At 42.4% G+C, this 24,378-nt stretch overlaps 1 protein-coding gene and 1 pseudogene across 4 annotated transcripts in view; one reads left to right on the top strand and one right to left on the bottom strand.

The window, feature by feature from the left end:
- The first annotated feature begins 7,091 nt into the window (after positions 1 to 7,091).
- Positions 7,092 to 8,732, top strand: LOC145859283 (uncharacterized; annotated as a pseudogene).
- Positions 8,733 to 10,206: 1,474 nt separating this feature from the next.
- The window catches only part of LOC106563245 (colorectal mutant cancer protein), a 122,325-nt gene continuing 108,153 nt past the window's right edge, over positions 10,207 to 24,378 (bottom strand). For all 4 annotated transcript variants that reach the window (XM_014128653.3, XM_014128654.3, XM_014128656.3 and 1 more), the window contains 3 exons: positions 13,624 to 13,715; positions 13,398 to 13,520; positions 10,207 to 12,889 (listed from right to left, as the gene is read on the bottom strand). In XM_014128653.3, the coding sequence (XP_013984128.3) occupies positions 12,709 to 12,889; positions 13,398 to 13,520; positions 13,624 to 13,715 (396 nt within the window). In that variant the 3' untranslated portion in view covers positions 10,207 to 12,708. The remainder of the gene's footprint in view (positions 12,890 to 13,397; positions 13,521 to 13,623; positions 13,716 to 24,378) is intronic.

Genomic DNA, 24,378 nt, shown 5'->3' with positions numbered 1-24,378 from the left:
CACTGTTCCCTGGACATCGAAGACGTGAATGTCGATTAAGGCAGCCCCCACCTCTGATTCAGAGGGGTTGGGTTAAATGAGGAAGACACATTTCAGTTGAATACATTCTGTTGGACAACTTACTAGGTATCCCCCGTTCCCTTTCATGGACACATCCCGGTTCAACACTAATCCTAGCCTCATTCACAACCCCAATCCAATCTTGGCATAACCTAAGCCTTATGTTCAATTCCTGGGTCAACCCTTACCCTAACTCTTCTAAATAGGGCCAAATTCTCAATTTAACCCATGGCCCTGACTCATTGGATAAGGACACCTTATGCTATTTCATAAGAATGGATTTGAAGTAATTTATTTATAGCCACGACCACACTCAAATTATTAATCATACATTTGAGATGTGGTTGAACTTGAGACAAAAATGGCACCAACCAAACAAAAAGACATCTGTGAGTAAATATACTTTCCAATTTTTCATTCTCTCTCTACATTTCCTCCATCCAAATGGTTTATTAGGGCTATCATACAGTTGAATTCGGAAGTTTACATACACCTTAGCCAAATACATTTAAACTCAGTTTTTCACAATTCCTGACATTTAATCCTAGTAAAAAATTCCCTGTCTTAGGTCAGTTTGGATCACCACTTTATTTTAAGAATGTGAAATGTCAGAATAATAGAAGAGAGAATGATTTATTTCAGCTTTTATTTTTCATCACATCCCCAGTGGGTCAGAAGTTTACATGCACTCAATTAGTATTTGGTAGCATTGCCTTTAAATTGTTTTACTTGGGTGAAATGTTTCAGGTAGCCTTCCACAAGTTTCCCACAATAGGTTGGGTGAATTTTGGCACATTCCTCCTGACAGAGCTGGTGTAACTGAGTCAGGTTTGTATGCCTCCTTGCTCGCACACACTTTTTCAGTTCTGCCCACAGATTTTCTATGGGGTTGAGGTCAAGGCTTTGTGATGGCCACTCCAATACCTTGACTTTGTGGTCCTTAAGCCATTTAGCCACAACTTTGTAAGTATGCTTGGGGTCATTGTCCATTTGGAAGACCAACTTGTGACCAAGCTTTAACTTCCTGACTGATGTCTTGAGATGCTGCTTCAATATATCCACATAATTTTCTTTCCCCCATGATGCCATCTATTTTGTGAAGTGCACCAGTCCCTCCTGCAGCAAAGCACCCCCACAACATGATGCTGCCACCCCATGCTTCACGGTTGGGATGGTGTTCTTTGGCTTGCAAGCCTCCCCCTTTTTCCTCCAAACATAACGATGGTCATTATGGCAAACAGTTCTATTTTTGTTTCATCAGACCAGAGGACATTTCTCCCAAAAATACGATCTTTGTCCTCATGTGCAGTTGCAAACCATAACCTGGCTTTTAATGGTGGTTTTGGAGCAGTGGCTTCTTCCTTGCTGAGCGACTTTTCAGGTTATGTCGATATAGGACTAGTTTTATTGTGGATATAGATACTTTTGTACCTGTTTCCTCCAGCATCTTCACAAGGTCCTTTGCTGTTGTTCTGGGATTGATTTGCACTTTTCGTACCGAAGTACGTTCATCTCTAGGAGACAGAACGGGTATCCTTCCTGAGAGGTATGATGGCTGCGTAGTCCCATGGTGTTTATACGTGCGTAGTATTGTTTGTACAGATGAACATGATACCTTCAGGCGTTTGGAAATTGCTCCCAAGGATGAACCAGACTTGTGGTCTACAATTTTATTTATTTTGATTTTCCCATGATGTCAAGCAAAGAGGCACTGAGTTTGAAGGTAGGTCTTGAAATACATCCACAGGTACACCTCCAATTGACTCAAATGATGTCAATTAGCCTATCAGAAGCTTCTAAAGCCATGACATCATTTTCTGGAATTTTCCAAGCTGTTTAAAGGCACAGTCAACTTAGTGTATGTAAACTTCTGACCCACTGGAATTGTGATACCATGAATTATAAGTGAAATAAATAGTCTGTAAACAATTGTTGGAAAAATTACTTGTGTCATGCAGAAAGTAGATGTCCTAATCAACTTGCCAATACTATAGTTTGTTAACAAGAAATTTGTGGAGTGGTTGAAAAACGAGTTTTAATGACTCCAACCTAAGTATATGTAAACTCCCGACTTCAATTGTATGTTTACTTATCGTATAATTTTAAGAAGTGCATAAGATTGCTGAACAATGTTGTATTTAGACTCCGACACCTGGGGTGCATCGCAATAGTCTAAAGGAGATTCCTCTCTCTGTCTGCTTCCCCTCGTCTGCACTGATATGAAAGAACCTGAGAGGTAATATCACATTTCTGAAATCCCCCATATTGCTATGTCTTACCCTTTGTTTTCAGATTAGTTCAGATGAAGTGCAGAAGACTATGAAAGGAAACCAATTTAGACTACCGTGATGAAGCCTCCATACTGGTAGTAGCCTACAGTTTATTGGACAAAAGCATTTGGATGAAGTCCACTAGGATTCAAGTATCGAGTTAAAGCAGTCTCACTCTCGCCTATAAACCGAAACAGGTATCAGTTTACAGTCAGTGAAGATAATATAACAGAGCTACGTCAGAGAAGTTGGCCTAAATATTATGACGGAGTCAACAGAGTAGTCTTTATGACCAGCAATGAGAATGATGGTACAGTGATATTTCATGTATGATGTTATTTCCTTTTATCTTTGGCCCAATGTATGTGTTCAAGATTGTATGGTATATATTATGGACATAAAGTATACAATACAAGCGTACAGTGTGTCTTTTCAAAAGTTATTTGAAAAGACCTCAGACAAATGTAGAAAAAAAACTAAGCAGTTGTGTGGATCTTATGAGTTTAAAGTTGATTCCAGTCAAAGATTACCCTTCTCAGAATGATGATGATGAAACAGCCTTTCTTGTGCTGGCAGTGAGTGCTGAGGGGTCCTTTGCTCTGCCTGTACTGTCTGACAGGGCATAGGTGTCCTTCAGTCTGCCTGTTAAAATATTATTTCTTAGGGTGGGGACCTCTATTTAAATGTCAGTTTGTTGCTTTAAACATTTTGACTGCAAAAAAACAACTGGAAGAATACTGTATCTATTGCTACCCATTGACCAGCTCAGGGTCCAATAACATCTTGTGCTGCTCACAAGATGCACACAGGAAACTGGAAGATCACACAGTGACATCCTGGGGATCATAAGACACCATTACACACTGACACTGTTCCATGTGAGGGTGTCATGAAACAACGTGAAGCCCTATCAAACCATACTACTGGTTCCTGGCCCACCATTTGGGAAATGTTGATTTTGATGAGAGAGATACAGGTAACTGCCAAAATAAAGCAAACACTTGGTTAAATGAGGGATACAAAGTATATTGAAAGCAGGTGCTTCCACAGAGGTGTGGTTTCTGAGTTAAGCAATTAACATCCCATCATGCTTAGGTTCATATATAATAATGCCCAGTTGCCCATTATTTTGGCTACCATTTATTTGGGCTGCAATCTGAGGTGCAGTTAACTTTAATGAACTTATCCTCTGCAGCAGAGGTAACTCTGTCTTCCTTTCCTGTGGCGGTCCTCATGAGAACCCGTTTCATCATAGCGCTTGATGGTTTTTGCGATTGCACTTGAAGAAACTTTCAAAGTTCTTGAAATGTTCCGAATGACTGACCTTCTAGTCTTAAAGTAATGATGGACTGTCGTTTCTCTTTGCTTATTTGAGCTGTTCTTGCCATAATATGGACTTGGACTTTTACCAAATAGGGCTATCTTCTGTATACCACTCCTACCTTGTCAGAACACAACTGATTGGCAACAACAACAAAAAAAGAGAGAGAGAGAGGACGGCGCCGAAGGAGATGGCTGCCATTTTACGATCCTGTAATCCCGTAACCAATCCCATAACTAATGTTTTTCATGTTATTTCCAAGTTAATTTGTACATACTGTTTCTGCCACTGTGTCTTATGACCAAAAAGAGCTTCTAGATATCAGGACAACGATTACTCACCCCATACTGTCGGACGGGAAGGATTTACTTCAGACGCCTGACAAGGCCCTCATCCCCGTTATTCGCAGGAGAAAGAGACAGAGGTATTGTGGACGAAGATCTGGGTGCCTTGTAAGGATCCGTCGCTGAGAGGGTAATCTACCTTTACCATCGGTCCTATTAGCCAACGTACAATCAATCGATAATAAAATAAACAAACTATGATCACGTATATCCTACCAACGGGACATTCAAAACTGTAATATCTTATGTTTCACCGAGTCGGGGTTGAACGACGACATGATAAATATACAGCTGGCGGGTTTTAAGCTTTTTCAGTAGGATAGAACAGTGGCCTTTGGTAAGACAAGGGGTGGCAGTCTATGTATATTTGTAAACTACAGCTGGTACACAAAATCTAAGGATGTCTCAAAGTTTTGCTCGCCTGAGGTGGAGTATCGCATAAGCTGTAGACCACACTTTTTACCAAAATAGTTTTCATCTGTATTTTTCGTAGCTGTCTACATAACACCACAAACCGATGCTGAAACTAACACAATGCCCAAACTGGACGTGCGTGTGCGTCCGCAAATTGATTTTGTCCCCCCACACCAAACACGATCACGACACGCAGGATGAAATATCAAAACAAACTTGACAAAGCCTATTCCCCCTCAGCAGACTGAAAAGATATGGCATGGGTCCTCAGATCCTCAAAAGGTTTTACAGCTGCATCATCAAGAGCATCCTGACTGGTTGCATCACTGCCTGGTATGGCAACTGCTCGGCCTCTGACCGCAAGGCACTACAGAGGGTAGTGCGGACGGCCCAGTACATCACTGGGGCCAAGCTTCCTGCCATCCAGGACCTCTATAGCAGGCGGTGTCAGAGGAAGGCCCTAAAAATTGTCAGACTCCAGCCACCCTCTCTCTCTACTACCACATGGCAAGTGGTACCGGAGAGCCAAGTCGAGGTCCAAAAGGCTTCTTAACAGCTTCTACCCCCAAGCCATAAGGCTCCTGAACAGCTAATAAAAGGGCTATCCAGACCCCACTTTTACACTGCTGCTACTCTCTGTTTATTATCTATGCATAGTCACCTTAACTCTACTTACATGTACGTATTACCTCAATTACCTCGACTAACCGGTGCCCCCGCACATTGACTCTGTACCGGTACCCCCTGTATATAGCTTCACTATTGTTATTTTACTGCTGCTGTTGAATTATTTGTTACTTTTATTTTAAATTTTTTACTTATCTATTTTTTTTTTTTACTTAAAAGCTCTTAAGGATCTGACCCTTTTTTTTCAATTTTCCCTAAAATGACATACCCAAATCTAACTGCCTGTAGCTCAGGCCCTGAAGCAAGGATATGCATGTTCTTAATACCATTTGAAAGGAAATAAATGTGAAATTAATGTAGGAGAATATAACACCTTGTTTTTTTCTTTTAGATCTGGTAAAAGATAATACAGACGCCTCACAAGTCCTCAACTGGCAGCTTCATTAAATAGAACCCGCAAAACACCAGTCTCAACATCAACAGTGAAGAGGCGACTCCGGGATGCTGGCCTTCTAGGCAGAGTTGCAAAGAAAAAGCTATATCTCAGACTGGCCAATAAAAATAAAAGATTAAGATGGGCAAAAGAACACAGACACTGGACAGAGGAACTCTGCCTAGAAGGCAAGCATCCTGGAGTCGCCTCTTCACTTTTGACGTTGAGACTGGTGTTTTGCTGGTACTATTTAATGAAGCTGCCAGTTGAGGACTTGTGAGGCATCTGTTTCTCAAACTAGACACTCTAATGTACTTGTCCTCTTTCTCAGTTGTGCACCAGGGCCTCGCACTCCTCTTTCTATTCTGGTTAGAACCAGTTTGCACTGTTCTGTGAAGGGCGTAGTACACAGTATTGTACCAGATCTTCAGTTTCGGGCAGTGGAATTAAGTAGTTTGACAAGTGTTCAAAAGTCAGTAACAAGTCTTTAAAATATAGCTTCAAATATTTTTATTTTATTTTATACAAACCTAGCTAACATGAGCTACACTGCAGTGACGGTGGAAGTTCGCTGGCTAAGTTGGCTTTCCCCCAGCAGTATCAATTTAGTTATCTTTGCTAATGACAATTATAATCAACTAAGTCAATCAGATGGTTAACTAACTTGCTTAAAAATCGTTTGTTTTCCCTTCACATCTTAAGCTGCCTGATAAAGCTGGCCAGTTAATAGTAAAGCTGGAATGAACTAACGGAATAGCGGCTGTCAATGCAATGAACCGAGGTAAAGACGGTATTCAACGTATATTCGCCTGTAGTTTTCCTTACGTCAACCAACAGAAGTTAGGGACCGTCAACATACATGTAGAGACAAATCACATTTTTCAAATTTCAATAGCTCTTTAACCATTACTCCTAAAAAAATTCTAACTGGTTCTAGCTAACCCGATGGCATAGACACACATTGCACACACTTGTTTTTTGTCGATTTACATCTCGCACTGTTTTAAATTATTTATTACAATAGTGCCTTGGTCATGTGACCTGACTTCAAACAAGGTTCAACATGTACACTCAGTGGGCCTACACATTGCACACCCTTTAGTTTGTCCATTTTCATCTCACTCAATTTTACATTAATTTTCAATGTTTCTAATTTCAATAGGTCCTTGGTCATGTGACCTACTAGACTCAAACAAGGTTCCGAATGTCCACTGACTACCCTTCTATATTGCACACCCTTTAGTTTGCCAATTTTCATCTCACACAATTTTACATACGTTTTTCAAACTTTCTAATTCAATAGCTCCTTGGTAATGTGACCTACTGACCTCAAACTATTTTCAGAATGTCCACGGGCTGGCGGAGACGGGCGCTGAGAGGCATCCCGTGCAGTAACGTGACCGGTCCCGTAGAAGCTGGTGGGAGCCACGGGGAGAGTTCTCTTTTCTTTGTGAAGGACAGGGCGCCCAGGAATGGGTTTGCCCCAAGCCCTGGAAAGTGTTGCGGTTTTGGCGGTGTCCGGCAAGCTCTCCCTTGAAAATCCAGGGGAGAGGGTGTAAATCTCACTCCGGGCCGTGCCAACATCCACAGCAGGTCTCCAAGGTGAACAGCCTCTGGCATGTGAAAACAACGTAGGTAAGGGAAGTTAGCTAAAAAGATCCGTAACATCGGGATAAGGATTGGCTCTAAGGGCTGGGTCGGTCAGGCTGGGGTGCGAAGCGAGGCTGGTCTCAAGCCGTGGCTGGTGGAGCAGTCGCTCCATTGCCCTCCTCTCACCACCATTGGAAGTTATACCGGTGGGGGGGTTGGGTCCGGCGGTTGGCGGCGGCAACTCTGGACGTACGCCGGGCCCTTCTCGCGGATCTCCCCAGCTATGGCACTCGCCAGCCCCATACATTGTAGGTGGGGAGGTCTCCTCTACGCTCACTAGACTCAAGGCGGAGACTAAACCCATTGGCCCCGCAGTGATGGGGCATTGCATGGATCAGGCTCATGCCCTACGAACTGGGGAGAGGTATCTCCATCTTGTCTGGGGAGGGAGGCCTACATCTGATGTGGGTAGTACCATCCACGCCCATTGATTTTTCTGCAGAACCATAAAAATGGATGGAAGAAGCCTAGGTTCCCACTGGGCACGGATCACTGAATGTTAACTTGATGAAATTCAAAAGGAGCGTACCTACCTGTCGGGGTCACACTCAAATCACCCGTGGGGTAACTGTGACCCCATCATGTCAAAGTAAGGAAATTCGATGAAGCGGGGGTAAAAGGCGGCACATAATTAAGAGTCTCTTGAGGTAGCCAAACGCCTCGTCATCTAATTAGTGACCCGCATGAATGGATGAATGAGATTCCCACTGTCCCTACCTACTATCTAGCAAAACCACAGCCAAGGGAACGGGCTTGACGGAATCAGTGGGGAAAGAAGACCCTGTTGAGCTGGACTCTAGTCTGGCACTGTGAAGAGACATGAGAGGTGTAGAATAAGTGGGAGGCCCCGGCCGCCGGTGAAATACCATTGCTCTTATCATTTTTCGCGCTGGGTGCGACCCGCTCCGGGGACAGTGGCAGGTGGGGATTTTGACTGGGGCGGTACACCTGTCAAACGGTAACACAAGTGTCCTAAAGCGAGCTTAGGGAGGACAGAAACTTCCCATGGAGCAGAAGGGCAAAAGCTCTCTTGATCTTGATTTTCAGTATGAATAAAGACCGTGAAAGCGAGGCCTCATGATCCTGCTGAATTTTTGGCTTGAAAGCAGGAAGTTTCAGAAAAGTTACCACAATGATAACTGGCTTGTGGCGGCCAAGCGTTAATAGCGACGTCGCTTTTTGATCCTTCGATGTTGGCTCTTCCTATCATTGCGAAGCAGAATTCACCAAGCGTTGGATTGTTCACAAACTAATAGGGAACGTGAGCTGGGTTTAGACCATCGTGAGACAGGTTCGTTTTACCCTACTGATGATGTGTTGTTGCAATAGTAATCCTGCTCAGTACGAGAGGAACTGCAGGTTCAGACATTTGGTGTATGTGCTTGGCTGAGGAGCCAATGGTGCGAAGCTACCATCTGTGGGATTACGAATGAATGCCTATAAGTAGCGCAGCGGCTCTTCGGTTGGCCCGGGATAGCCTGCCTCTTTTGGCACTTGAGTAGAGCCGTTTGTGACCGGGTTGGGGTGTTGCCGCCCCTCAACTGATGCGCACCGCATGTTTGTGGGGAACCTGGTGCTAAGTCACTCGTAGATGACCTGATTCGCTGTGATCTATTGAAAGTCAGCCCTCGATCCAAGCTTTTGTCGAGGACGGAAGGTGTCTTCCACCACCTTCCTCCTTCTTTACTTACGGGTTACCAGGTGCACAGAGAAGGGCCAGGGGCCAGAGGCCAGACACAGAGTTTGAGATAGCCCAGGCAGGTGGGTAGAAGGCATAAGACATTGGTCTCTGGATAGGTAGGGGGCTAGGTGGCGGTCACCCATCCGCCCGAGCCCATCCTCTGGTGGGACTGTGAGTCAGGTTGGTACTCGTTGTGGAAGTCAAAAGGTCACCAGGTGCACAAGGAGGAATCCCCCAAGGCGGGGTGCACTCAGAGTCCAAGCAGGGGCGGACGGACTCAGGGGCTGGGGGCAGCACTCAGGTTGTGGAGTTTGGGTTGGGGTCTTAGTCTCTGAGCGGATAAAAGCAGGCGGGTCACTACGTGCACAGAGCTTGTTTCAGGTTACCAGGTGCACAGGGAGGCCTCCATCAAGGCGGGGGGCACTCCGAGTCCAAGCAGGGGCGGCCAGACTCTGGGGCTGGGGGCAGCACTCAGGCCATGGAGGTTGGAGTGGGGACTTAGTCTGTGAGCAGAAAAAAGCGGGTGTGTCACCAGTAGCACAGAGCCTGTTTCGGGTTACCAGGTGCACGTGGTTCCTGACAGCAGGACTATAATATGATTTCATTATAGAAGTCTTAGAGTATAGCTTACTCCCTGGACTAAGGCCAAGGGAGAGGGGTGTTGACCGGGTAGGGAGAGTAGGTATGGAGGTCTGTAGTTCCAGGGAGTAAGCTATACACTCTCAGGCCCAGAGAGAGAGCAGGCAGGCGGGCAGGAAGTGTAGGCCTAGAGGCCAGGAGTCAGAGGTCACCAGGTCAATGGGGGCCTGCCTGGAGGTCAGGAAGGCCCCAGGGAATAGGTGTGTGAGTGACACTGTCCTTCAGGGGGGCAGAGCAGGCAAATTAATGTAAAATTGTGTGAGATGAAATTGGACAAACAAAAGGGTGTGCAATGTGTAGGCCCACTGAGTGGACATTCTGAACCTTGTTTGAAGTCAGTAGGTCACATGACCAATGAGCAATTGACATTTTATTTTTTTTTTATTAATGTAAAATAGTTTGAGATGAAAAGGGACAAACTAAAGGGTGTGCAATATAGAAGGGTTGTCACTGGACATTCTGAACCTTGTTTGAGTCCAGTAGGTCACATGACCAAGGAGCTATTGAAATTAGAATGTTGGAAAAATTAATTCCTGGTCTCAAACCTGTGTAGCAATGTCACAGTGGGACCCTGGAGTATTGCGTCCTAGCGTCTGTGGACTATGATTTACGCTTAACACTACAACAAGTATAATAAAATCTCGGAAGACAGACAGCGACATCTCATGCTTTTCTAAATTACACTTTATACTTAGTCTTCTGAATGAATAAATGCTTGTTTTTATGACAGGAGCACTGTAGCATAAGAAAAACAGACAAGCACTCAGTTAGCATTTATTTAAATTGGTTTATTACTTTATTATATAAACAAATACAACCTCTTAAAAATCAACAAAACAACGATTGCCAAGATTTGATTCCAAAACAGATCTGTGCAAATAAGGTCATTAGTTTGCCAACCCACCTTCCTTACCCCCAACCCCCTAACTTTGCCCACCCCGCTAACCCTTGTCTCATTCACAGAACAGAAGATGAGACCAACCACTCCACTGGAGTACGCTCCAAATTCACTTGCGTTGTATGTCCGAGAAGCACGACAGAAACAGAATACAGGTACTGACTGGATTTGTGAGATAAGTCATAACTATGACAGTTTATTGAGAGGAAATGACATCACTCCTATACTTGTCTACACACCAGTGCTTGCTTTAGCAGTGACTCTTACCAAACAGCAGGACTGGGGTTAATACAATCAAACTCAGGAATTAAATGGAAAATTGGTTCGTGAATTGAAGCAAAATATTGCCAATGACAATTTTCCAAATGAAATGAATTAGATGGAATTGATCCACCCCTGCCTAATCAAAACATCTGTATACCAGGCTACTGATGGTTATCTAGAAACATGGGTGTCACCTGGGTGCCAGGCTCCCGGTTTAAGCCGATTTATAGTAACTAGCAACGGTAGTGATGTTGAATGCAACAGCAGTCAGGTAGTGAGAATGCAGCATCTCAGATTGCTATAGAATAGTAAGTATGTGGTTCCCTCGTCGAGGTCGAAAGAGCAACCGAGAGCCATTGGTTAACATTGGAGGTCCGGGTTGTCCTCAACAAGGCAATGTGGTGTTATTGTCCAGCGGGAAGTGAAAAGTGCTTTGGCCGGAGAGGATGTTTGTGTGTGTGCAACAAATCTGTGTTCATGAAGGGGATGACAAAATGAATAATCTTGGATCTCTGCTTTAAACATTCTTATACACTCTACCCTTTTCTCTCTCCTCACATACACACACCCCTATTGTCATCTCCCCTCCATGTGCACACACCTACTAGTCTCTTGCGATTCACTGCTGTATAGTTGAAGGCTGAACCTGAAACACTGCCATTCATATTGGAAGGACATTTTGCGCACTTTGAAGTATTGACCTAGGGCCCTATCCAATCAAACCTTGGAAGCAGGTTTGCCGGTTACGTGAAATACACACATTTTACCTGTGCGGGGTTAAGTAAAATGCGGTTGCGTTTATTTTGATTTTACACTGACTGAATAAAAAAAAAAAATGCATTCTAACAGTGCAAGAATAATACTGTTTTTAAGATATCCAGACATCAAACCCACGTGTGAGTGAATAGAGCCCTTGTGTTCAGTAAGTCTTCACTATGGCAGAGTGTACTTTGTAGACTGAAAACTGGGAAGTTGTTAAGTAGAGCTGAAAGAAAGGTATTCCTTAAAAGGGAATCACCAGAAATAGTTCTAGATGGCAACAAAATGGAATAACTCTAAATGGCAACATTGATAAAAAATACTTTCAAAATAATTTGCAGTCAAACCCAAATCAAAGCTAACATTTGAAATAAACTGGGAGATAATAGTTAATAATTTGCCAGTAAAGATAGTTAGTTTATATTATATACTGGGTGGTTAGAGCCCTGAATGCTGATTGGCTGACAGCCGTGGTATATCAAAACATTTATTTTTACAGCTCTAATTACGTTGGCAACCAGTTTATAATAGCAATAAGGCACCTCAGGGGTTTGTGGTATATAGCCAATATGCCATGTCTATGGGCTGTGTCCAGGCACTCCACGATGCTTGGCCAAATTCCACAAACCCCCGAGGTGCCTTATTGCTTACTTATAGTGCTCCTCTCAAAAAATATAAAATGCCACTTTTCCTGTAGCGGTTGCTGTGGTAAAAAATAATGTGTCGTTCTGCAGAGATGATTGATAGCTGTCATTTGTAGTGTCAACTCCAATTGGTCCTGGCAGTTTTACCTGTCCATCTGCTGGCCAATGAACTTGCAGCTATCACCGCAGAGTGTCCTCCCCAGACATGAAGTCTCCTAGCGTTGCTCACCCGGAGGTCCTGTTGGTGTGGCGCTGTGAGTTTTGGCTGCAAGTTCTCACAGTGATGTCTCTCATTGTGAGTTCTGGTGAGTTCTCATAGCGAAGTCTGGTGAGTTTCTGAAGCGATGTCTGGTGAGTTCTCATAGCGACGTCTGGTGAGTTTCTGAAGCGATGTCTGGTGAGTTCTCATAGCGACGTCTGGTGAGTTTCTGAAGCGACGTCTGGTGAGTTCTCATAGCGACGTCTGGTGAGTTTCTGAAGCGATGTCTGGTGAGTTCTCATAGCGACGTCTGGTGAGTTCTCATAGCGACGTCTGGTGAGTTCTCATAGCGACGTCTGGTGAGTTCTCATAGCGACGTCTGGTGAGTTCTCATAGCGACGTCTGGTGAGTTCTCATAGCGACGTCTGGTGAGTTTCTGAAGCGACGTCTGGTGAGTTCTCATAGTGATGCCTCGTGAGTTCTGATAGGGACGTCTCATCAGTTCTCATAGGGAGGTCTCGTTGGTGTGTGGCCGTGAGTTTTCCTCCTCCAGCAGGGCGATGCGTTGTTTGAGCATGCGGACGTGGGTCTCGTGGCGCTCCACCATGGCCATCATCTGAGCCTCCAGCTTTTTCAGCTTGCCCTGGTGCTTCTTCTTGGCCTTCTCATACGCAGCCACCAGGTTACTGGACAGAGAGGAATGAGAGGCGAGATAGAGAGGGACAGGTTAGAGAGGAGAGACGGAGTCAAATAGCTGGACAGGAAAATGCAGACAGATGAATTGACTTCAGTTGGTTTTGATGTGGTGAGTCAAGTCAGAGGCACTAAGGGGTTGAAGTAAAATATAAATGGTTAGATGTAGCAACTAAGCGTCAATGTGTTTAAGAGGAGAATTGTGTTTGTGCTACCTATAAAGAATAGTGCATTAATTCACCCATTTCCCACTAGATGGCAACCCCTGTATTACAATGCAAGCCAACTACTGTTATAAAAGAACAGAATCCCAACAATATCTCCAATGTATTCATTCAACAGTCCAATGACTTTATATTCTTTATATATGGGTAGCCATATACAACCCCCCCCACCCAAACACACACACACAATAAAGCCAAATGTATTCACAACAAACATTTTCACTTTTAATCACAAAAAATATTTCCTCCACCTTCTATGAGTGTTAACTATGGTTACCTGTTTGCCCGTTTCAGATCGTTGACGAACTCGGCACTCTGCTGGTGGCGGACCTCGCTACTCTTGGTTAGTCTTTCCAGGGCTGCCACTAGCTCCTGGACACGCCCCTTTAGCTTCTTCTCCCTGAGACACACACACGGGATGAGTCAGGAACAAACAAACATAGCAGATAGACAGACATCCACACAGAGATACACACGCACACACAGTGCGTTGGGTTTTTTACCGTCTCAGTGCGTTGGTGAGCTCTGCTGCCAGGTCGCTATCATTCAGTGTCCTCAGGTCTGATAGGCTGATGGCCGGAGAGTCTCCACAATCCTGGAACATAACAATACCATGAAGAGCTGGTCTACAACCATACAGTGCTAATATTGACCATTCTCATACTCCGCCTGGTGAAGTGATGGGCTGAGATGATTAGGCTGCCTACAGATCAAACACTTAAGCGTAATTAACGGTGGTGTAGTCAATCGACTGCTCTTCCCTCTGCCAGCCCCTAGCTGACTCAACGTTTAACCAGTCAACTTCTAGTGAATCTTTGTTTTCATTTTCAAAAATCCACTGGAGCTGACATGCTTGATCCATTTTTGCTGCAGCTCTCGGCTCCCGTTTTCTGAATCATTAACCCATATTTTCTACCTGACGATTATATCTGGGACTATTCCCAAGGTTTGGAAGGCGGCCCATGTACTCCCCCTTTACAAAGGTGGTGACCCTTGTGACCTAAATATATATATATATATCTCACACACACACACACACACACACACACACACACACACACTAGTTGAAGTCGGAGGTTTACATACACCTTAGCCAAATACATTTGAACTCAGTTTTTCACAATTCCTGACACTTAATCCGAGTAAAAATTCCCTGTTTTAAGTCAGTTAGGATCACCACTTTATTTTATGAATGTGAAATGTCAGAATAATAGTAGAGAGAATGATTTATTTCAGCTTTTATTTCTTTCATCACATTCCCAGTGCACCAGTCCCTCCTGCAGCAAAGCACACCCACAACATGATGCTGCCACCCCCGTGCACCCCACTTTTTTTCTGATGTCTTGTCTGATTTATTTTGATTTTCCCATGATGTCAAGCAAAGAGGCACTGAGTTTGAAGGTAGGCCTTGAAATACATCCACAGGTACACCTCCAATTGACTCAAATGATGTCAATTAGCCTATCAGAAGCTTCTAAAGCCATGACATTTTCCGTAATTTTCCAAGCTGTTTAAAGGCACAGTGAACTAAGTGTATGTAAACTTCTGACCCACTGAATTATAAGTGAAATAATCTGTCTGTAAACAATTGTTGGAAAAATTACTTGTGTCATGCACAAAGTAGATGTCCTAACCGACTTGCCAAAACTATAGTTCGTTAACAAGACTTTTGTGGAGTGGTTGAAAAACACGTTTTTTTTATGACTACAACCTAAGTGTATGTAAACGTCCGACTTCAACTGTGTGTGTGTGTGTATGTATATATATGTATATAAATGTTTACCCACCCTTTTCGCCCCAATTTCATGATATCCAATTGGTAGTTACAGTCTTGTCCCATCGCTGCAACTCCCATATGGACTTGGGTATAGGCGAATGTTGAGAGCCCTGCATCCTCCGAAACACGACTCTGCCAAACCGCACTGCTTCTTGACACAATGCTCGCTTAACCTGGAAGCCAGCCACACAAATATGTCGGAGGAAACACCGTACACCTGGCGACCGTGTCAGCGTGCATGCACCCGGCCCGCCACAGGAGTTGCTAGAGCGCGATGGGACAAGGACATCCCGGCTGGCCAAACCCTCCCCTAACCCGGACAACGCTAGGCCAATTGTGCGCCGCCTCATGGGTCTCCCGGTCGCGGCCGGCTGCAACACAGCCTGGAATCGAACCAGGATCTGTAGTGACACAGCTAGCACTGTGATGCAGTGCCTTAGACAGCTGCACCACTCAGGAGGCCCTGATCTAAATAATACAAAGATCAGCCTATTTTGTAAACTTTCTTGCCTAGCTAAAATATTAGATTCCTTGATTAATTCTCAGCTAAGAGCTTTATTATCTTTGAAATATACATCAGTCGGGTTTTAGACCAGGTCATAGCACTATCTCTGCTGCATCCCTAGTTATAAATTATGTGGTTAATTGTATGGATAAAAGACAACATTGTGCTCCCCTCTTTAATGACTGGAACTAACTACAAAAATCTCTGAAACTGGAAACACTTATCTCCCTCACTAGCTTTAAGCACCAACTGTCAGAGCAGCTCACAGATCACTGCACCTGTACATAGCCCATCTATAATTTAGCCCAAACAACTACCTCTTCCCCTACTGTATTTATTTATTTATTTTGCTCCTTTGCACCCCATTATTTATATTTCTACTTTGCACTTTCTTCCACTACAAATCTACCATTCCAGTGTTTTATTTGCTATATTGTATTTACTTTGCCACCATGGGCTTTTTTGCCTTTACCTCCCTTATCTCACCTCGTTTGCTCACATTGTATATAGACTTATTTTCCTACTGTATTATTGACTGTATGTTTGTTTTACAACAACACAGAGTTACACATGGAGTATGTGTCGAACTGCTTTGCCTTATCTTGGCCAGGTCGCAATTGTAAATGAGAACTTGTTCTCAACTTGCCTACCTGGTTAAATAAAGGTGAAATAAATAAATGAAAATAAATTGACCTGCCAAAGGCTTTCGATACTTATCACTCACTGCTAATTCAGAGGCTTCCCTCAATTGGCCTAGACCAGGCTGTATGTAAAATGTTAAATAAAATTACTTGACAGATATAACTCAATGTACAGTACTATATATCTACTGATGGTGTTAAATCAGGTTTCCTGGATATTACAAAAGGTGTCCCACAGCGGTCGATTTTGGGTCCTGTACTTTTTACTGTTTACACTAACAAAATCGACTTGTCTGTAAAAAATTGTAACCTGCACTAGTATGCCGATGATACTGTTGTGTATGCTATTGTCCCCATGGTTGACCATGCTCTATCTAACCTACAATCTGCCTTCATTGTATTACAGAAAAACTTCCTTGACCTGAAATTAGTACTGAATGCAGATAAAACGATGTTCTCTAGAGCGCATCAAAATAAGTGTGATATAAGCATGTGTACTTTGGACGGTGTCCATATTGATCGTGTACCTGCTAACAAATATCTGGGCATCTGGATAGATGAAAAGCTGTCTTTTAAAAAGCATATTGATGAGTCTCTTCTATAGAAATATGTCCTGCCTCTCGCTAAATAGTAGAAATCAGATTATTCAGTTTAAATTCCTATCAGTCCTAGACTATAGCGACATCTATATGTTCGCAGCTGCCACTACATTAAAGCCATCAGATGCAGTTTATCATAGTGCACTGCGCTTTATGACGGGCAACAATTTTAGTAATCATTACTGGATTCTCTACCAGAAAGTTGGCTGGCACATTGCTATGTTTTAATTTATAAAGCCCTTTTACCAAAAGTCCCACTGTACCAAACATCATTACTAGACATACGAGTTTACCACCCCTGGTCTCAGAGATGGTTAACTCTAGAAATTCCTTTGGTCTCTACTGAGATAGCTAAAAGCTGATTTACCTTTTTTGCACCTTATTTGTGGAACAATCTTCAAAACGTTCTAAAATGTGATGTTCTGGTGTCTCTAGTGTAATTCAGAAAGTTGATTTGAGAACATTATTACTGGTGATTGTGTTTGTTTTTTATGACAGATGTTTTTTCTTTCTGCTTGCATTTTGCATTTATATTTTCATGTGTGTATTTTCTGTAATTTAGGTAATTCAGGGCTCATCTGTAAAATAGACCTTGGTCTCAGAACGACCCTGATAAAATACATTTAAATAAAAATCCACAAATGCAGAGACGTGATAGTCCGGCATCCCATTGTGACGTAGCTACATGGCTCTGAGACCACCATCTACTGTATCGGGGGAGATAAGAGGCTTAATAAAGCCAAGGCAACCGTGCCACCGTGTGGCTGCCTTACTAACGTCTGCGTTAAGCCTAGGCAACCGTACCACAGTGTGGCTGCCTTTCTAACGTCTGCGTTAAGCCTAGGCAACCGTACCACAGTGTGGCTGCCTTACTAACGTCTGCGTTAAGCCTAGGCAACCGTACCACAGTGTGGCTGCCTTACTAACGTCTGCGTTAAGCCTAGGCAACCGTACCACAGTGTGGCTGCCTTACTAACATCTGCGTTAAGCCTAGGCAACCGTGCCACAGTATGGCTGCCTTACTAACGTCTGCGTTAAGCCTAACCAACCGTGCCACCATGTGGCTGCCTTTCTAACGTCTGCGTTAAGCCTAGGCAACCGTACCACAGTGTGGCTGCCTTACTAAGATCTGCGCGATGCCTGCGTGTTAATGAAAGCCATAAGGTGCATAGTTTATATTTATACTAATTAAATCTCAACCATAAATGTTAGAAACTTACAGCTTTTCCCGTGTAAGCCGGCATTCCGAAGTAGCCTCCAAGTGTAGCCTACGGCTTGTGTATTTCCTGTTATTGCTAATGGCCTAGAAAAGATTATGTCCAATCTATAGGTAATCTGTCTTTCCCTTCAACACCTCATGGCATGTTATCTTATCTCGCTGTATACATATCTAAATGTTGTTAGCCAATCACAACTGTGTTGTTACCAGTTCCCAGGAGCCTAAATCAGACAACCAATAAGAGTTGTGTCCCCAGCTTTCAGTCGAATAGAGTTCATAGGCTTTCCAGAGGGTCCGTGCTATTCGGGATTCTTGGCATGTCCCTACTTCTATCAAGTGTAAATGTAAAACGGTTAAGTTTAGTGTTAGTTTAGGGTTCAGGGTAAGGACGTCCCAAGGAATCTGGAGAGCAGTGGCCGTTCATCCAGATAGTTTCCTTAGAGATCATGAAAATAATTACCAATATGTCCTTGATCCAATTGAGGAGCAAGTAGGCATATTTAAGTTGTGATATCATTAGGAAATATTTAGGCCTACTGTGTTGATAAATTAGACTTTTTTTTTAAATAATACATTTTTATTGATAACGAGTTGATAACGTATTGTAGAAAGCATGTTGGCAATATTATTTACTGTGTCGAGAGGGGAGTAGGCTAGTGTACAATAACGTCATGGTTGAATTAAATTGTAAATGAAAATATACACGTGGTGCTATAGGATATATACATATTTTACATTGTAATACACTACCCCTACATGCCATTGTGTGCTGGAGCTATGGGTTTATTTTTCCACTGTCAGTAGGCCTACACATTCACACTCAAACTGAATTGAATGAGGGATGCTTAACTACTTTCACTGAAGGGAAATGAGGTACAACATACAACTTCAATTGAAGACCTAAAAGCATGCCTGACAAAATCACAACGGTATCCTAATATAGTGTGGATACAGTAGTAGCCTATTCTACAACAATGTGCTAGTAAATGTGTATGGGTACGCTACTTCATTCAATGATTACGGTATTGTACAAGGTAGATACAGGAGTATTCTATAGTCTATAATAATAATGGAATGGAATATGCTATAGTATAATATATTTCATTGATGAATGAAATTGTAAATGGGAATGGGTAGACTACTTCATTCAGTGAATACTGAATGTATTGCTATCTCTGGGAGTATGTTAATGACAGATTTTCAGCTGTTGAACTATGGCAATGTCGAACTAATTTCTAAATCTCTTTTAGTCAAGATGTGATGAGCCAGAGCAACCAATCAGCTTCACTGCAGCTGTTCAACCCACCACCCCCACAAGTAACCACATCCTCTTCTCATATTCAACTACTTTGCCACTACACTAAAAATGACTGTACATATACCCCTTTGCCCATCTCAGTGCAACATGATCCATCCAAGGCCTCAGCTGGATGCCTAAAATGTGAGGAATGTAAACAAGATGCTACAGTAGTGTGTGTGTGTGTGTGTGTGTGTGTGTGTGTGTGTGATGGATGGATGGAATTCGAAGAAAATACATTAGAAGATGGCAAAGGAGACAGTGATGAGAGTGTGAGCATACAGTATGAAATGTGTTATTTGTTATTTTATTTATTTAACCTTTATTTAAGACCTCTTGTGTCTCCTTTTTGTCTGTTTGAGTATACTATAGTCACCCCTGGTGGAGGTTCTTGGAACACTCCGATTTAAGTCTGAGCAGAGGTTGACAAAAATCTAGACACAGAAGAGGTTGTACCTGGGGACAGCAGAGGAATCCTGTTAGTTTGTAGATAGCATCTTTTTATCTGAGTGTAGGCCTATATTGCAGTGGTGGTTCTGTGGTTTTCTGGAAAAAATGTAATTAATTGGTGGTGGTGAGTTAAGATAATCAGAAATACTAGGAAACATCCCCACTTTTAGTACACATTGTTTGCAAGTAGGCAAAGAAACCTGTGTGCTGAGGCATGTGATCACTCAACATTGACAGGACCAACAAAAAGACAATTATTAGGAGACTAGATACAAATAGCTAATCCTGGATACCAATGTTCTAGCATTAATTTATTGTGGTAAGCAGATCAGAGATGTCAAGGTGGTACCCAAGCATATGCCATGTGTATATGCGCCACACACAAATATGTACGGTCATATTTTTTATGTTTTATTTTGTTTGTTATTTTATGGAGCCATCCCTTTATGGAGCCATTTTCTAGGCCTCACAGGTATTTGCATTTAATGTATGTATATGATTACTGCCGCTAGGGGGAGCTGTGACGTCAATGCAGTGCGTTAGTGAGATCTTGGAGATTTCTTCATTCTTGGAGAATGATTAGTTCTGAAAACGAACGTTTCTTTGTCTCATCATTTTACCCTATTAATTCAGGTATGTAATGTGCAAAAGTGCAATCTGACTTAAAATATTGAGGTAACATGGTTAATTACATAGTCCATGAGTTTGAAGACATCTGAATAGAGTTTTAACCGAGTGAAAAACTGCTTGGTATTTTTAAGGTAATTAGCTTTGCACACAACAGCAGCGTCCAGGCCTCCAGAGTACTCACCCTATCGCCTGTTGTACGGACGGGAGCTGCTTACTGAGGTAAACAATTGTAATTGTATATAAAAAATATTGCATATACTGAAGTATAGAAAAAAACATGATTGACTTAGTGTTTTTCTATTGCAATTTTTGCATAACGTACTTTGAGATCACTGATACTCCACCTGATGTGGTGTAAGTTGTCGAACCAGATCAGAAGGCCTTTGAGGACCACCTTCAGTCCTGAGAAGGATGTGGAGGTTCTTGACCAGGTAAAATGTTTTGTCCGCTGTTCATTTATTTTCTGGCCTTCCAAGAGATATAAGAGATGTATGTATTTCTATAATCAATCAAGGTGAGACTGAACATGGACAAGGCGCATGAGAAAAAGGGGACCAAGTGCTTTGACATCTGGGCATATGACATGGCTTGGAAGAAGGAAGGCGAGACCTGGGAAAGCTTGGTGCTCTTTCGCTCCTAGCTGGGGTCACCATCCGTTAAAACCTCTTAGTGACCCCTTAACAATCTAATGTTTTGCTTTTGCTGTAAAGCCTTTTTGAAATCGGACAACGTGGTTCGATTCAGGAGAGGTGTATCTATAAAATGGTGTAAAATAGTCATTTGTTTGAGAAATTGAAGTTATAGCATTTATGAGGTATTTGTATTTCGCGCGACGCGATTCCACTGGCTGTTGACTAGGGTGTGACGCAAGCGTCCCAGGTTCTCAGACAGGTTAACAGGCGGGTCCCGTTAGCAGGATCGATTTGACAACAGCCAGTGAACTAGCAGAGTGCCAAATTCAAAACAGCAAAAATCTCATAATTAAAATGTCTCACACATACAAGTATTATACACCATTTTAAAGATAAGATTCTCCTTAATCTAACCACATTGACCGATTTCAAAAAGGCTTTACGGTGAAAGCAAAACATTAGATTATGTTAGGACACCACCTAAACAAGAAGAGCAACACAGCCATTTTCCTAGCAAGGAGAGACGTCACAAAAAAACAGAAATACAGCTAAAATTAAGCACTAACCTTTGATGATCTTCATCAGATGGCACTCATAGGACTTCATGTTACACAATACATGTATGTTTTGCTTGATAAAGTTCATATTTATATCCAAAAACCCCATTTTACATTGGCGCATAATGTTCAGAAATGTTTTCCCTCCAAACCTATCGGTGAATGAGCACCATGAGCACACATATTACAGAAATACTCAGAAATACTTTGATCAATATACAAGTGTTATGCACAGAATTATAGATACACTTCTCCTAAATGCAACCGCTTTGTCAGATTTCAAAAAAGGTTCACGGCGAAAGCACAATTTGCAATAATCTGAGTACAGCCCAGAAGACACCAACAACAAGCAAACAGAAACCCGCCATCTTGGAGTCAATAAAACTAAGAAATGACATTATAAATATTCACTTACCCTTGATTATCTTCATCAGAATGCACTCCCAGAAATCCCAGCTCCACAATAAATGTTCGATAAAGTTTATCTTTATGTCCAAATACATCCGTTTTGTTCGCGCGTTAGGTTCACTATCCAAATCCACAACATGCGTGCTTACTTAGTCCAGACAAAGTCAAAAAAGTTATACTACAGTTTGTAGAAACATGTCAAACGATGTATAGAATCAATCTTTAGGTTGTTTTAAACATATCTTCAATAAAATTCCAACCGGACATATCTGTTCTCTTTAGGAATGAATATGAACTCAGCTCGCTCCCAAGTCTCTGCGCGTGACTGAACCCATGCCTTGTAATGGGACACCTACTTCCTTGGGCTGTTATTCCCTTCAAATTCACCATAGAATCCTCAAACAAGGTTATAAAGACTGTTGACATCTAGTGGAAGCCTTAGGAAGTGCAACATGACCCCTTTAACACTACAAATTGAATAGACAATGGTTTGAAAAACTACAATCCTCAGATTTCCCACTTCCTGGTTGGATTTTCCCCAGGTTTTTGCCTGCCATATGAGTTCTGTTATACTCACAGACATCATTCAAACAGTTTTAGAAACTTCAGAGTGTTCTCTGTCCAAATCTACTAATAATATGCATATTCTACCTCCTGGGCCCGAGTAGCAGGCAGTTTAATTTGGGTATGTTTTTAAATACTGCCCCCTATCCCTAAGAGGATTTATTAAAATGAAGGTGAATTTAAATCTCAGATAACTATTTGAATTTGCCACCTCGTGGTGGGCGGCATCGCCATGGTGTCAGCAGTACCAACACTGGCCCAGGGGTTATCTCCAAATAGTCAATCTCAACGCTAACCACTGGGTCACGTTCAGGGGCGAAAATCTGATATCAACTTTGGAGGGGACAATTACATTAAATTTTCTCAAGAGCAATTCCTGAGGGGGACACCAAAAGTAGTGCTGTAACACACAGCCTACATTGTAATATGGTAACTGTATATTGAGGAACCAAAGAAATAAGGTGTTTGCCGTACTCCTAACTACTGGTACCCAAAACTACACAACTAATCACAACAGCAATACCATTGCCTTTAACAAATCTTAGTTCAGTCACCAGTTTAAGTTGAGAGTGGGGGTATCCATGGCATTTTCCAATTATGTTCCTATTTTACAAGTAAAAAAAATGGAGAACCTTTCATAATGTTGCCAAACAAAGACTCAACAAACTTACCTGAGACTCCCTGTCTCTGCCAGTCTGTCCCTGCCTATCTGTCCCCAGCTCTGCTGTCTGTGTGCCATCTGTTGCCTGCTCTGCCTAATGACATCATTGTGAAACATTTCCATTAGAATTTCATTTCTTTCTTATGAACATTTTATCAACTAGTCTTTGAGATATTAGGCTACTAGGGTTCTTACTTTGCGTTTTGGTGTACTGAAAAATACTCTGATGTCCGTCTTTTATTTTTCTGCCATTTTTCTACCTGGCTGGCTACACACACACACAGTGTGTAGGTTATTTACAGTAGGAGATGGGCTTCTATCATCTTATCTTTTATCATTCTATTTGGGCTTCGATCTAAAAGGTAGCTAGCAAATGTGAAACGGATTAAAATGACGAGTTGACAGCTGTATGAGTTCACCATTTACACAACATATGCTGCAACCTTTTGTAATTTTAATAGTTTGTTTCATATTGGCTGGCTTCCAACAATAGCTGAATTTGCAAAGCTAGCGAGCACCAATTCCGTTTCAGTGGTGTTTGCTATAATCTTTGCTACCTGGGTAAAATAAAGGTGAAATAAAATAAATAAATAAAAGTTCCCTTGCGACAATTTAGCTTTTGCAACGAGACCATTAAATATATTTAAGACAATGGTAGAAGAGTGTAGTTCTGTTCAGTTTGGACTTCAGTTTATCGCTAACCTTATCGCAGGGACTTTGAAGCACTAACTTACATCATCTGCATGCTGATCTTGGAATAAATTGACGATAGCAAAGATTCCATCTTTGACGTGGCCACATAAATGGAATAGGTACTAGCTAGCTTAATAGTTAATATTTGCGCGCTAGCTCTGCATATTCAGCTAGTGTGTGTGTGCGCGATTGACTGGATTAACCTCACTTCAGTTACGTTCATTGAGTGCCTTTCAGACAGTAGATACGACCCCTCTGTTACCTTGCCAACTAAGGAACTGGCAGTGGATCAAAACATTGTGAGGCAAAGGGTGGGGGGGTCGCAATCTTTTGAAACTTAAAAACACGCTATTAAGTGTCTATAATCAGCACAATTGCTTTCATTGCGTATTATTAATATTATTTAAATTACATAGTTATGTTTCAGTGATATATTGGGGGGGACAAATCATATTTTTCCAAGGATGGGGGGGTCGTGTCCCCCCCCCCCCGGGATTTCCGCCCCTGGTCACGTTAAGTAACCGCCACTTCCAGGTAGGTACTGTTAAGGTGTATAATTCCAGTGGTCTCACAACTCATCGCTCTATCTTTTCCAGGGACCATCCCTGACCTCATCAACCCCACT

The sequence above is a fragment of the Salmo salar genome, chromosome 11, assembly GCF_965601325.2.
Source record: "Salmo salar chromosome 11, fSalSal1, whole genome shotgun sequence".
Classification (NCBI taxonomy): Eukaryota; Metazoa; Chordata; class Actinopteri; order Salmoniformes; family Salmonidae; genus Salmo; species Salmo salar.
This window is presented reverse-complemented; position numbering and strand designations above follow the sequence as displayed.